This window comes from Somniosus microcephalus, chromosome 30 (genome assembly GCF_052327205.1).
Source record: "Somniosus microcephalus isolate GS21.2 chromosome 30, FLI_Smic_1.0, whole genome shotgun sequence".
Classification (NCBI taxonomy): domain Eukaryota; kingdom Metazoa; phylum Chordata; class Chondrichthyes; order Squaliformes; family Somniosidae; genus Somniosus; species Somniosus microcephalus.
Genome location: NC_141016.1, coordinates 27,903,239 through 27,918,522, shown reverse-complemented (window position 1 = coordinate 27,918,522; position 15,284 = coordinate 27,903,239). Strand labels below are relative to the sequence as shown.

The 15,284-nt window shown below is 53.6% G+C and overlaps 1 protein-coding gene across 1 annotated transcript in view; it reads right to left on the bottom strand.

Annotated features, from left to right (window-relative positions):
- Positions 1–15,284, bottom strand: part of LOC147098052 (myoferlin-like) — a 181,718-nt gene that overhangs the window by 31,147 nt on the left and 135,287 nt on the right. The window contains exons 39-42 of the mRNA XM_085970809.1: positions 11,271–11,399; positions 9,838–9,993; positions 4,803–4,894; positions 1,755–1,925 (exon numbers count right to left, since the gene is read on the bottom strand). Coding sequence (XP_085826935.1) covers positions 1,755–1,925; positions 4,803–4,894; positions 9,838–9,993; positions 11,271–11,399 — 548 coding nt within the window. The remainder of the gene's footprint in view (positions 1–1,754; positions 1,926–4,802; positions 4,895–9,837; positions 9,994–11,270; positions 11,400–15,284) is intronic.

The window sequence follows — 15,284 nt, the reverse complement described above, 5'->3', positions numbered from 1 at the left end:
TCCCTCAGTACTGCCCCTCCGACAGTGCAGCACTCCCTCAGTACTGCCCCTCTGACAGTGCAGCACTCCCTCAGTACTGCCCCTCTGACAGTGCAGCACTCCCTCAGTACTGCCCCTGTGACAGTGCAGCGCTCCCTCAGTACGGCCCTTCTGACAGTGCCTTCAGGCCAGCACTGGTGTGTAAATTCAAAAAGTGAAGCAAAATTAAAAGAAAATGAGTAATTAGTCAAGAAAACATTGACATGGCTACACAGAAGAAGATGTTTGCAATATGCTCCTAAACACTGTGGAGAGTTAGACTTGAGGACCTTGGCACAGCACATTCGCTCTCAGAGGAGTCGGGATGGTCATTGCTTCTGCCTGGTCCCTCAAACCTCACAGAAAGCCCGAGCATTAAGCCTGTTGAGTAAGTACTTGCTTCGTAGGAGGTGTGCAACCTCCACTTCGCCCCCTCATTGAACAGAGTAGAAAACTCAGTGGTTTATGGGAGTCCGAGCGGTGCTCCCCAGTAACTGCCGGCTGGCTCCCAGGAACTGGTGTGGAGAGGTTCTGTGCTAACCCCGGATAGACTGCGGGAGGGGACCTGCTATAACTGAGCTGCGAGCTAAACATACAAAACCAATGGGACGGAAAATATCAGCTGGTCCATTGAGTCTGCCCCACACCCATGATGCCTGGAACATCGCGACGAGACCACCTCCTCCCTCATCCCTCAACCCCCCTCCCCTCCCGCGATTGGACTGCCTCCTCCCCCATCCTCCCCTCCCGCATCCTCCCCTCCTGCGACAAGACCGCCTCCTCCCCCACCTTCCCCTCCTGCGATTGGACCGCCTCCTCCCCCACCCCCCCTCCTGCGACTAGACCACCTCCTCCCCCACCCTCCCCTCCCGCAACTAGACCACCTCCTCCCCCACCCTCCCCTCCCGCGATTGGACCGCCTCCTCCCCCCCCCGCGATTGGACCGCCTCCTCCCCCACCCTCCCCTCCCACGATTGGACCGCCTCCTCCCCTACCCTCCCCTCCCATGACAAGACCGCCTCCTCCACCACCCTCCCCTCCCGCGATTGGACCGCCTCCTCCCCCACACTCCCCTAGACCACCTCCTCCCCCACCCTCCCCTCCCGCGATTGGACCGCCTCCTCCCCCACCCTCCCCTCCCGCGATTGGACCGCCTCCTCCCCCACACTCCCCTCCCGCGACTAGACCACCTCCTCCCCCACACTCCCCTCCCGCGGCTAGACCACCTCCTCCCCCACCCTCCCCTCCCGCGATTGAACCTCCTCCTCCCCCACCCCCCCTCCTGCGACTAGACCACCTCCTCCCCCACCCTCTCCTCCCGCGATTGAACCTCCTCCTCCCCCACCCCCCCTCCTGCGACTAGACCACCTCCTCCCCCACCCTCTCCTCCCGCGATTAGACCACCTTCTCCCCGCTACCAACCTCATGACCTCTTGCACTAGGCCGATTTTCATCACCATTGGCGGCCGTGCCTTCAGCTGCCTGGGCCCTAAGCTCTGAAATTCCCTCCCCAAACCTCTTCGCCTCTCTCACTCCTCCTTTAAGACGCTCCTTAAAACCTACCTCTTTGACCAAGCTTTTGGTCGCCTCTCCCAATATCTCCTTGCGTGTCAAATGATCGTTTGATAATCGCTCCTGTGAAAGGCCTTGGGGCATTTTTTACTACGTTAAAGACGCTATCTAAATGCAAGTTGTTGCCCTGTCCCTTCCCATGGTTTGAGTTTGAAACAACTCACGTGCAGTATGTTCGGGGCAGGCCGCAGTGAGCTCCGAAACGCGACAGGAATCGGTTTTCCAAGTCAACAACCGTCTCTCCAATTTTGTCATCCTGGCTGATTAAATCATAGTCGTACACGGAAACCTTCAGATCTTTAGTCAGTGGAATGGTGGCATAAAGTTGATACATTCTGTGGAAAGAACCTTCACCATTATAAACCGGTTTTATTTTTTTTAAATCAGTTCTCTCCCAACCTCTCCTGAAGGTGCTGACTCTGGCTGGGTTTAGAGTTTCACAGACACCAACAGCCCTTCCCTGTATCCCCCAACGGGCCAGTCTCCATCGCAGAACCCAGGTGGTGAGTGCTGGCAGGCTTTTCTACCATGCAAGTCATCACTGTTGAGCTTGATTCTGCTCTCCTGATAAACACACACACACACACACGCGAACATGTGCCCGCAGACAGACATGCCGCCCGCGGAGGCAGACACCTCGCCCGCGGAGGCGGACGCCCCGCCCACAGAGGCGGACGCCCCGCCCACAGAGGCAGACGCCCCGCCCACAGAGGCAGACGCCCTGCCCACGGAGGCGGACACGCACAGACAGATACTAAATTGGTAGCTGGGATTAACCATCTTAGTTATGAGGAGAAGTGTGTATGGGGTGAGCCTTAAAAGTAGCACCTCAGCACTGCAAATTACCGCACCCAGACGGTGTTTTTACCAGCAGTGAGTCCTTCCGATCACCCAGCTCTCACCAGTGGCTCCAAGGCTCACGGCCCGGAGACCCTGCCTGGGGTGATGGGCACAAACCAGCGACAGGAGCAACGGTCAAACACTGGGCTGAGAATCAGCCCCGTCGACACTGCTGAGCGGAACGATGGGAATTTATCGCGAGTAGTTATGAGGACAGGCTGCGAATGCTGGGACTAAAGAGGCAGCTCAGGGCTGATCGCGTTGAATAATTCAAGATCCTAAAGGGTGCGGACAAGGGCGATGCCAATGGGGGGTGAAATTGGCCGTGGGCTATCGTGAACGGGAAGTCTGTCGCACATCTCGCCCCATTTACTTTTCTATTGACATCCGTGGAAAGGAAAATCCGTCGGGCTCTACAACAGGCTGTCGATTGGCTAAAGCCGGCATTGCGCCACCTCCCAGGAACAGTTTCACCCCCAGTATGTTTAAAAGTCGCGGGGTAATTGTGACTTTGTGCGATAGTGTAAAACAGGCGACAGCGAATCGCCAGCCCGTTTTACTTCGCTCCCCATTTTTATTTCCATTGAAGTCAATGGTGGAAATTAAAATGGGGAGATGTAAAACGGGCTAACGATTCGCTGTCGCCTGTTTTATGCTATCGCACAAAGCCAAGATCGACCCCCCACAGATTCAGGAAAGATTAACAGGCTGGGGCTCTTTTCTCTAGAAAGGAGAAGGCGGAGGGAGGGATCTGATGGAGGTCTTCAAGATTATGACGTATTTGATAGGGTAGACATAGAGAAGATGTTTCTCCTTGTGGGGGAGTTCCACAACTAGAGGTCACCAATATAAGAGAGTCACTAATAAATCCAATAGGGAATTCAGGAGAAACTTCTTTACCCAGAGAGTGGTGAGAATGGGGAACTCGCTACCACAGGGAGTGGTTGAGGCGAATAACACAGATACATTTAAGGGCAAGTTAGATAAAACACATGAGGGAGAAAGGAATAGAAGGATATGTGGATGGGGTTTGATGAAGAGGGGTGGGAGGAGGCTCATGTGGAGCATAAACACCGGCATGGACTGGTTCGGCCGAATGGTCAGTTTTTGTGCCGTATATTATATGTAATTATACAAGAGGTCACAGCCTTAAAATTAGTAGAGGGAGGGTAAAATTACCACCAAGATTCCGCTACTTTATGCAAAAGGTGGGGAGTGTGGGAAATGGACTGTGGAGGACAGGCGAGGGCGGGGGGGGGGGGGCTGACGTTTCAGCGAATTCGAGAGAGAGTTGGATTAGTCCCTGGAGAGAAGCCTGATAGAGGGTTCGAGATATATAGAATCATAGAATCTTACAGCACAGAAAGAGGCCATTCGGCCCATCGTGCCTGTGCCGGCTCTTTGAACGAGCTCTCCAATTAGTCCCACTCCCCCTGCTCTTTCCCCAGAGCCCTGAAATATATTTCCCTTTCACGTATATATCCAATTCCCTCTTGAAAGTTACTATTGAATCTGCTTCCACCGTCCTTTCATGCAGTGAGTGCCAGATCATAATAATTCACTGTGTAAAAAAATTAATCTCATCTCCCCACTGGTTCTTTTGCCAATTACCTTAAATCTGTGCCTTCTGGTTATAATTTCATATAACATATCGCACGATATGATATTTCCCTGTTGACTGTGTTGGTCTTTTCTGGTCCTATACATTCCTGGGTGTCCCCCCTGACCGAGACTCATTGCCCAGAGTCACACCAGAAAGAAAGATCGTGCATTTCTACAGCACCTTCCACCACCTCAGGACATCCCAAAGCACTTTACAGCCAATGAAGTACTTTTGAAGTGGAGTCACTGTTGTAATGTAGGAAACTCGGCAGCCAATTTGTGCACAGCAAGCTCCCACAAACAGCAATGGCCATATCATTTGTTTTAGTGATGTTGCTTGAGTGATAAATATTGGCTAGGACACCCTGCTCTTTGAATAGTGCCACGGGATCTTTCACATCCACCTGAGAGAGCAGACGGGGCCTCGGTTTAACATCTCATCTGAAAGACGGCACCTCCGACAGTGCAGCACTCCCTCAGCACCGCACTGGAGTGTCAGCCTAGATTTTTGTGCTCAAGTCTCTCTGGAGTGGGACTTGGACCCACAACCCTCTGACTATGAGGCGAGAATGCTACCAAGGAGCCAAGGCTGACAACCCAAGACGGATGGCAATTTCGGGGAGGCGCCAGAAGAGTAGCACTGCCTGCGAGACTGCTGCTATCTCAGGATGGGTTGTAAAACTGGAGGAGAAATGGCAAATAACAAAGAGAATCACTGCACTTTTTTTTTACAGTTTGGTTTTTCGATTTAAGTTTCAGAAGCAACTTACCTGCCGAACACAGGGTTGAGGGTATTGGGAATGTAATTCTCTCGATCATCGACGAATGCCTTTCCAAGCGAGATTCTAATGTAGGGGTCACACTACCAAAAGAAGAGTCACAGTCAATGAACTCGTAATATATGTTTGACAACCTATTCTTGCTGAGATCTACCTCATTCTTTGAAGCTCCCTCAACCTGCGAACGCAAACAGAATATTCTATCAATCCAACTCCTGGTGATCTTGTGCCCACAAGTCCTAAATCAACACCAACTGGCTATTCGCAACAACAACAACAACAACTTGCATTTATATCACGCCTTTAATGTCGGAAAATGACCCACGGTGCTTCATTGGAGCGGTATCAAACAAACCTTGACACTGAGTCGCATAAGGAGATATTATGTTCGTCAATCACCCCTGTGCTCGCTGACCTACATTGGCTCCCGGTTAAGCTGCACCTCGATTTCAAAATTCTCATCCTTGTTTTCAAATCACTCAATGGCCCCGCCCCCTTCCTATCTCTGCAATCACCTTCAGCCCCACAACACTCCCCCCCCTCCCCCAGAGATATCTGCACTCCTCTAATTCTGCCCTCTTGAGCATTCCTGATTATAATCGCTCAACTATTGATGGCCGTGCTTTTTGTTGCCTGGGCCCTAAACCCTGGAATTCCCTCCCTAAACCTCTCCGCCTCTCTTTCCTCCTTTAAGACGCTCCTTAAAACCTATCTCTTTGACCAAGCTTTTGGTCACCTGCCCTAATTTATCCTTATGTGGCTCGATGTCAAATTTTTTTGTCTTATAATACACCTGTGAAGCACCTTGGGACGTTTACTACTTTAAAGGCGCTATATAAATACAAGTTGTTGTTGAGATATTATGACGGTCAAAGAGGTAGGTTTTAAGGAGTGTCTTAAAGAAAGATAGAGAGCTAGAGAGGTTTAGGGAGGGAATTCCAGATTAGGCAGCTGAAGGCTGTTAGGGGCGATGGAAATCCGGGATGCTGCGAGGCCGGAATGGAGGAAGGCAGAGGTCTCGGAGGGTTACCTTGAGAGGCCATGGGTAGCTAGTGTAGGTAATGTACAAAGTGTCACACTGGTCCACTCTTCCGAGGTTGGGTAGAGGCCGATGACTGCAGCGGAGTGGAGCAGAGCAGAGCGGAGCACAGGACAGCGTCATTTTGACCCAGGACGTACCTGCTCCTCCCAGGAGTGCTTGATGGTGACACTGGATCCCCGAAATGGAAAGGGTTCCAATCCCCCCATCTGTGACATCCTTCATCTCGATGAGCACAAAGTTCACGGAAGAAATGGTGCCGAGATCAAGGAGTCAATTTTGACCTAACCCGCCCGTCGGGAAAGTGACGGGATCAGATGTGACGCTGCTTTTACTCTCCACTCCACAGAGAGCATTATTGGGCAGGGTGTAAAACCGGCATTACACTCGATGCCATGGTTTTCAGGCAGGTGAATTAGGGTAAAATTACCCCCCAAAAATCTGTAATTTTCCAGATGACTAGGCTGTAAGAAACTTGGGGAGGGGTGAAGGCATCACCAAAGAGGGGGGTTCTGATTCTGACAGGGGGGAAGGGCACTGGACAGGGACACAGTCGCTGAACAAACAGCGACCAAAGTTGCCGGGAATAGGATGAGGACAAGAAATAACTCCATCTCACAAAGAAGAGGAAGTGCATGGGGCTTGTAAAGTTATGACAAAAGGTATCAAACCAAATTCAGGAGAAACTTCTTTACTCAGAGTGATTAGAATGTGGAACTCTTAAAAAATTAATTCACAGGATATGGGCGTCGCCGGCCAGGCCAGCATTTATTGCCCCCTCCCTAGTTGCCGTTGAGAAGGTGGTGGTGAGCCGACTTCTTGAACCGCTGCAGTCCGTGTGGTGAAGGTGCTCCCACAGTGCTGTTAGGGAGGGAGTTCCAGGATTTTGACCCAGCGACGATGAAGGAACGGCGATATATTTCCAAGTCAGGATGGTGTGCGACTTGGAGGGGAACTTGGAGATGGAGGTGTCCCCATGCGCCTGCTGGCAATGTCCTTCTAGGTGGTAGAGGTCGCAGGTTTGGGAGGTGCTGTCGAAGAAGCCTTGGCGAGTTGCTGCACACACTACGAGATGGTGCACAATTCAGACACGATATGCCGGTGGTGGAGGGAGTGAATGTTTAAGGTGGTGGATGGGGTGCCAATCAAGCAGGCTGCTTTGTCCTGGATGGTGTCGAGCTTCTTGAGTGTTGTTGGACTTGCACTCATCCAGGCAAGTGGAGAGTGACGTAAGAAAACTACTAAGCACTTGGTTTGAGTATAAAACAAGGCTTTAATCAACTGTTTCACAACCATGGGATTCTAGTTACATCACTAGTTCCTGGTTACAGAAACATCCTGAGCAAGCTGGGCCCACGCCCGAGTATTTATACTCCTTGGACGGCGCCACCAGCTGGCCGCTCAGTGTTATCTCATGAGTCATTTCTACATAAATAGTAAGATTCATGGCATAGAGGGGTAGATTTTTCTGGAGCCGTCAGGCGGGGTTTCAGGCGTGTGGGGGGGGGGGCGGGGAAATCCCGAAATCGGGGGTCCCGACACCATCCCACCCAAAACCCGCCTCCACGTAAGTTTCAGAGGAGGCGGATACCCACCCCGCACTGGAACCCACTGCAGGAAGGGATTAGTGCCAATTAACAGGCAGTTTTTAGCCTAATCCCTATTTTGAGGGGTGTCGTGTGGGATTCCCGACGGCTCCAAACCACGCCAGATTAGAGCAGGCGGGCCGTCGGGTTGAAGGACTTGGAGGGGTCGCGATGTCGGTGTTCAGGTGAGTGATGGGTGCATAAGTGCAAAGGTAAGTGTGTTTGGTGTGTCTAAAGTGTGTAAAGAAGTTTAAATTACCTGTACTTACCTTCACAGCCTTTCTTCCTCTCGGTTTCGGGAGTCCATCGCTCAGCCGGCACTGAAAGCAAAATGGCTGCGATCTGTCAAAAGTGACAGCCTTCAGCTTTCATTGCCGGTGACAGTTCTAACTGAGTCTGTGTAGAAGGACTCAGGTTAGAAGTCAGTCTGTGACGTCACCTGTTGCCGGGTGGCCCTTAATTGGCCTGCTGAGTACGCTGGGCGGGCTCAACAAGGTCAATCAAGGGAAAATCGCGCGGATTGGCCGGACGTCGAAGTAGGCGGGTCAAAAACCCGAAAGTTGTAGTCCCGCCTCCTTCCGGAAAATCTACCCCAGAGTATTCCATCACACTCCTGATTTGTGCCTTGTAGATGGTGGAAAGGCTTTGGGGAGTCAGGAGGCGAGACACTCATCTCAGAATACCCAGCCTCTGACCTGCTCTTGTTGCCACAGTATTTATGTGGCTGATCCAGTTAAGTTTCTGGTCAATGGTGACACCCAGGATGTTGATGGTGGGGGAGTTGATGATGGTAATGCCACTGAATGACACGGGAGATGGTTAGACTCTCTCTTGTTGGAGATGGTCATTGCCTAGATCTTGTGAATGTTTGGAATTCTCGACCCGAGGGCTGTGGATGCTCAGTCATTGAATATATTCAAGACAGAGATCGCTAGATTTTTGGATACTAAGGGAACCCAAGGATATGAGGACAGTGTAGGAAAGTGGAGTTGAAGTAGATCATAATCTTACTGAATGGCGGAGCAGGCTAGAAGGGCCGAATGACCTACTCCTGCTGTTATTTCTTGTGTTCTTATGTCGCATGAATGTTACTTGCCACTTACCAGCCCAAGCCTGAAAGTTGTCCAGATTTTGCGGCCTGCGGGCACGGACTGCTTCATTATCTGAGGAGTTGCGAATGGAACTGAACACTGTGCAATCATCAGCGAACATCCCCACTTCTGACCTTATGACGGAGGGAAGGTCACTGATGAAGCAGCTGAAGATGGTTGGGCCTAGGACACTGCCCTCGCTACCACAAGGAGTAGTTGAGGCGAATAGCACAGATGCATTGAATGGAAAGCTAGATAAATGCATGAGGGAGAAAGGAATAGAAGGATATATACTGATAGAATTAGATGAAGTAGAGTAGGAAGAGGCTCGTGTGGAGCATAAACGCTGGCACAGACCAGTTGGGCCGAATGGAGAATCATGCAGCACAGGAGGCTGCCATTTGGAGGGGAACACCACCACCTCCAAGTATCCCTCTAAGTCACACACCATCCTGACTTGGAAGCATATCGTTGTTCCTTCATCGTCGCTGGGTCAAAATCCTGGAACTCCCTCCCTAACAGCGCTGTGGGAGTACCTTCACCACACGGACTGCAGCTGTTCAAGAAGGCGGCTCACCACCACCTTCTCAAGGGCAACTAGGAATGGGCAATAAATGCTGGACTTTCCAGCGACGCCCACATCCCGAGAACGAATAAAAACATTTTTGGGCCATCGTGCCTGTGGCAACTCTCAGAAAGAGCTATCCAATTAATCCCCCTCCCCCTGCTCTTTCCCCATAACCCTGTAAATATCACCCCTTCAAGCACATATCTAATTCTCTTTTGAAAGTTACTATTGAATCTGCTTCCACCGCCCTTTCAGGCAGAGCATTCCAGATCACAACAACACCCTGTGTACAAAAGCTTCCATGCAAAATACAGGGAACTTTGTGATATCCGGCACCGACGGGACCGAGCTGTTGCCGTCCCATCAAAACTGCCGGACAAACCAGCGCTGATGTTAAAACATATGGAAGCTTTTCAGCTCCGTATCTGGCAACAAACCCTGTTACAGCTTCTAAACAGTCGGCCGTAGCTTGCAAGCGTCTCTGTAGCAAAGCAACAGCTTTAGCTAGACCTTGCAGAGCCTGACTGGTGAAAAAAAAGCAACAAAAAGAAAAAAAACTTACTGAACCGACTCCTGAATTTTGCCGGTGGCTCGAGCATTCCGGACAGTTAACCTCCGGATAAACCAAAGTTTCCTGTAGTATTTCCTCTATTAGAGGCTCATTGACCCATTGTGTATTTCTAGCACTGGATACTTTTTCGCTCCGTGCAGAAGATTTCCCCTTTCTCATTCAAACACATACCTTCCCGCTCCGGTCCTTCGGCTGGAGGCTGAGAGCTCGGACGACGTAAACCCTCACCAAGCAGATCTGTGGCTCGCTGGAAGGCAACTGGCGGAACTGGGATGGGGGGAGAGGCTTCATAGGGTCTTCTGGCAGAGGGTAGATTCGAAATGAACCCTAAAAAAAAAGAAAATAAAACGACAATCCAGAATGGCATAAAACTCACAAGGACAGCGAGGGACGAGACAAGAACTTCAGCCCATCAAGCTCATCATTCCAGTGCCCCCCTAGACTCCCAGCCTAGCACCCAACGACATTTTGAACACCACCCCCTCCAATGACTTTGCCTCATTCCCTGCTTTGCAGATTAGTCCAAGCATTCATTACCCTAGGAGTATAGAATCATAGAATAATACAGCACAGAAGGAGGCCATTCGGCCCATCGAGTCTGTGCCGGCTCTTTCGAAGAGCCATCCAGTTAGTCCCACTCCCCCGCTCTTTCCCCATATCCCTGCTTTTTTTTCTCCTTCAACTATTTATCCCATTCCCTTTTGAAGGCCACTATTGAATCTGCCTCCACCACCCTATCAGGCAGTGCATTCCAAATCCTAACCACTCATTGTGTAAAAAAGTTTTACCTCATGTCGCCTCTGGTTCTTTTGCCAATCACCTTAAATCTGTGCCCTCTGGTTATCGACCCTTCCGCCATTGGAAAAAGTTTCGCTTTATTTACTCTATCAAAACTCATGATTTTAAACACCTCTATCAAATGTCCTCTTAGCCTTCTCTGCTCCAAGGAGAACAACCCCAGCTTCTCCAGTCTATCCACGTAACTGTAATCCCGCATCCCTGGAACCATTCTAGTAAATCTCTTCTGTACCCTCTCCAAAGCCTTCACGTACTTCCTAAAGTGTGGTGCCCAGAATTGAGGCGCCGCTGCTGGGATTGGCTAACTCTGCACAGACCAAGGATTTGTTATGGCTCAGTTCCATTGTAGTTATTCTATCGGGGAGGCTTGGGTATCTCCCAGTGTCCACCATGGCTCAGTGGGTCGCACTCTCACCTCTGAGTCGCGAGGCCATAGGTTCAAGTCCCACTCTTCAGTCTATAATCTAGGCTGAAGCATGCTGCAGTCCTAAGCAACAACAGCAGCCGGCTGCATTTAGATAGCACCTTTAATGTAGTAACAGGAGCGTCAATAGACAAAAATTGACACCGAGCCACATAAAGAGATATTATGACAGGTTAAGGAGCGTCTTAAAGGAGGAAAGAGAGGTGGAGAGGTTTAGGGAGGGAATTCCAGAGCTGAAGGCACAGCTACCAATGGTGGAGCGATGGAAATTGGATGAAAAACATCCAGAATGGCTGACTCAGGGAGACTGAAATTCTCTGGAACTGTCAAGGGTTTGAGGGGATGACTGCACTTTCTGCTGAACAACCCTTTCATTGATTACCTTAAACTCGCCCACAACCATCGGATCCTCGCTGTCCCTGTACACTCTTCCCCGGTACAGTTTGAAAGTGTTGCAGAAATCTTGAAGCCCCTTGAACTGAGGCACATCTTCCAGCGGGCATGGATACACCTGCACGAGAGAGAGAGAGAGAGAGAGAGAAATCACGGTGTCACAATACCTCATGAGCAGTGGTGTCCAAACTCTGGCCCTGGCAAACCCACCCCTCACGAAGCCAGACAAACACGGCCCTATTCGCTCGGGTGCTTTCTGTACTGCGACTGGAATCAACGAATGGGAAATCTCAGGAGTTGTCATGAATCTTATCATGACTCATGAAGTAACACTGGGCGGCCAGCTGGTGGCGCCATCCAAGGAATATAAATACTCGGGCGCGGGCCCAGCTTGCTCAGGATGTTTCTGTAACCAGGAACTAGTGATGTAACTAGAATCTCATGGTTGTGAACCAGTTGATTAAAGCCTTGTTTTATACTCAAACCAAGCTCTCAGTAGTCTTTTTACATCAGGAGTCACGGCCGTGCACATGGGGAAAATTGGTCCCGTGTTTCTTATTCGCCGAGGCCCCTTCCGTTTGACCTGCCTGGAGCATCGAAAAGGTCGCTCTTAGCGCTGTCGCCTCATTGACAGACAGATCCTAAATCACAAGCCCAATGTCTGGCTCGCCTCAGCCACTTGAGATAGACGCAGTATTACACTAGGCTTGCACCTGCCTTCGTGAGCTTTAAGACAATGGTTGGCAAGAGAAACCAGAGTGGAAATGAGGGGAACGTTTTTACAACGCAGCGAGCTGTGATCAGGAACTCGCGCTGTCCGAAAGGGTGGGGAAGCAGCTGCAATAGTAACGTTAAAAAAGGCAATTGGGTAAGATACTTGAAAAGGAAAACATTGCAGGGCCATGGGGAAAAAGCAGATGGAGTGGGACTAATTGGAGAGCTCTACCAAAGAGCCGGCACAGGCACGATGGGCCGAATGGCCTCCTTCTGTGTCGTATCATTCCATGAGCCCTGGGCATCAAGCACCTCAAGGCCCACAAGGTTCGATGGGACGAATCTATGGGCCCACAAAAAGTGAAAGCTAGGACACTGCTGTTCGAGAGGGAAAAAAGGTTGGATTTTATTTATATTATGAAGGTTGCCCCTCTGTCCATTTCTCCAGCTGCCCCTCCGGCCCTCTCTCCAACCGCCCCTCCGGCCCTCTCTCCAGCTGCCCCTCCGGCCCTCTCTCCAACCGCCCCTCCGGCCCTCTCTCCAGCTGCCCCTCCGGCCCTCTCTCCAGCTGCCCCTCCGGTCCTCTCTCCAACCGCCCCTCCGGCCCTCTCTCCAACCGCCCCTCTGTCCATTTCTCCAGCTGCCCCTCCGGCCCTCTCTCCAGCTGCCCCTCTGTCCCTCTCTCCAACCGGCCCTCTGTCCCTCTCTCCAACCGGCCCTCTGTCCCTCTCTCCAACCGCCCCTCCGGCCCTCTCTCCAGCTGCCCCTCCGGCCCTCTCTCCAGCTGCCCCTCCGGCCCTCTCTCCAGCCACCCCTCCGTCCCTCTCCCCAACCGCCCCTCCGGCCCTCTCTCCAGCTGCCCCTCTGTCCCTCTCTCCAGCTGCCCCTCTGTCCCTCTCTCCAGCTGCCCCTCCGGCCCTCTCTCCAGCCGCCCCTCCGGCCCTCTCTCCAGTCGCCCCTCTGTCCATTTCTCCAGCTGCCCCTCTGTCCCTCTCTCCAGCTGCCCCTCCGGCCCTCTCTCCAACCGCCCCTCTGTCCATCTCTCCAGCTGCCCCTCCGGCCCTCTCTCCAAACGCCCCTCTGTCCATCTCTCCAGCTGCCCCTCCGGCCCTCTCTCTCCAGCTGCCCCTCCGGCCCTCTCTCCAGCCACCCCTCTGTCCATTTCTCCAGCTGCCCCTCCGGCCCTCTCTCCAGCTGCCCCTCCGGCCCTCTCTCCAGCCACCCCTCCGGCCCTCTGTCCAGCTGCCCCTCCGGCCCTCTGTCCAGCTGCCCCTCCGGCCCTCTCTCCAGCCACCCCTCCGGCCCTCTGTCCAGCTGCCCCTCCGGCCCTCTCTCCAACCGGCCCTCCGGTCCTCTCTCCAGCCACCCCTCTGTCCATTTCTCCAGCTGCCCCTCCGGCCCTCTCTCCAACCGCCCCTCTGTCCATTTCTCCAGCCACCCCTCCGGCCCTCTCTCCAACCGCCCCTCTGTCCCTCTCTCCAGCTGCCCCTCCGGCCCTCTCTCCAACCGCCCCTCCGTCCCTCTCTCCAACCGCCCCTCCGGCCCTCTCTCCAGCCACCCCTCCGGCCCTCTCTCCAACCGCCCCTCTGTCCATTTCTCCAGCTGCCCCTCCGGCCCTCTCTCCAACCGCCCCTCTGTCCATTTCTCCAGCTGCCCCTCCGGCCCTCTCTCCAACCGCCCCTCCGTCCCTCTCTCCAACTGCCCCTCCGGCCCTCTCTCCAACCGCCCCTCTGTCCCTCTCTCCAGCCGCCCCTCTGTCCATCTCTCCAGCCGCCCCTCCGGCCCTCTCTCCAGCCGCCCCTCTGTCCATCTCTCCAGCCGCCCCTCCGGCCCTCTCTCTCCAGCCGCCCCTCCGGCCCTCTCCCCAGCCGCCCCTCCGTCCCTCTCTCCAGCCGCCCCTCCGGCCCTCTCTCTCCAGCCGCCCCTCTGTCCCTCTCTCCAGCCGCCCCTCCGTCCCTCTCTCCAGCCACCCCTCCGGTCCTCTCTCTCCAGCCGCCCCTCTGTCCCTCTCTCCAGCCACCCCTCCGGCCCTCTCTCCAGCCACCCCTCTGTCCATCTCTCCAGCCGCCCCTCCGGCCCTCTCTCTCCAGCCGCCCCTCCGGCCCTCTCTCCAGCCGCCCCTCCGGCCCTCTCTCCAACCGCCCCTCTGTCCCTCTCTCCAACTGCCCCTCCGGCCCTCTCTCCAACCGCCCCTCTGTCCCTCTCTCCAGCCGCCCCTCCGTCCCTCTCTCCAACCGCCCCTCCGGCCCTCTCTCCAACCGCCCCTCCGGCCCTCTCTCCAACCGCCCCTCTGTCCCTCTCTCCAACTGCCCCGCCGTCCCTCTCTCCAACCGCCCCTCTGTCCCTCTCTCCAACCGCCCCTCCGGCCCTCTCTCCAACCGCCCCTCTGTCCCTCTCTCCAACTGCCCCTCCGTCCCTCTCTCCAACCGCCCCTCTGTCCCTCTCTCCAACCGCCCCTCCGGCCCTCTCTCCAACCGCCCCTCTGTCCCTCTCTCCAACTGCCCCTCCGTCCCTCTCTCCAACCGCCCCTCTGTCCCTCTCTCCAACCGCTCCTCCGGCCCTCTCTCCAACCGCCCCTCTGTCCCTCTCTCCAACCGCTCCTCCGGCCCTCTCTCCAACCGCCCCTCCGGCCCTCTCTCCAACCGCCCCTCCGGCCCTCTCTCCAATTGTGTTCACAGTGGTTTTCCTATCGCTTCCGGCATCCAGGAGCCACTTCCCAGAATTATTCTGTTAACTCCCATTTACATTAACTGCACAATCACAGCAATTCAAAGGACTGTTTGTTAATTAATTCTTGGGATGTGGGCATCGCTGGCAAGGCCAGCATTTATTGCCTATCCGTGGTTGCCCTTGAGAAGGTGGTGGTGAGCCGTCTTCTTGAACTGCTGCTGTCCGTGTGGTGAAGGTGCTCCCACAGTGCTGTTAGGTCGGGAGATTAAGGACGATATATGCCCAAGTCGGGATGGTGGTGTGTGACTTGGAGGGGAATTTTGAGATGTTCCCATGCACCTGCTGCCCTTGTCCTTCTAGGTGGTGCAGGTCACGGGTTTGGGAGATGCTGTCGAAGAAGCCTTGGCGAGTTGCTGCAGGGCATCTTGTAGATGGTACACACTGCAGCCACGGTGCGCTGGTGGTGGAGGGAGTGAATGTTTAAGGTGGTGGATGGGGTGCCAATCAAGCGAGCTGCTTTGTCCTGGATGGTGTTGAGCTTCTTTAGTATTGATGCAGCGGCACCCATCCAGGCAAGTGGAGAGTATTCCATCACACGCCTGACTTGTGCCATGTAGGT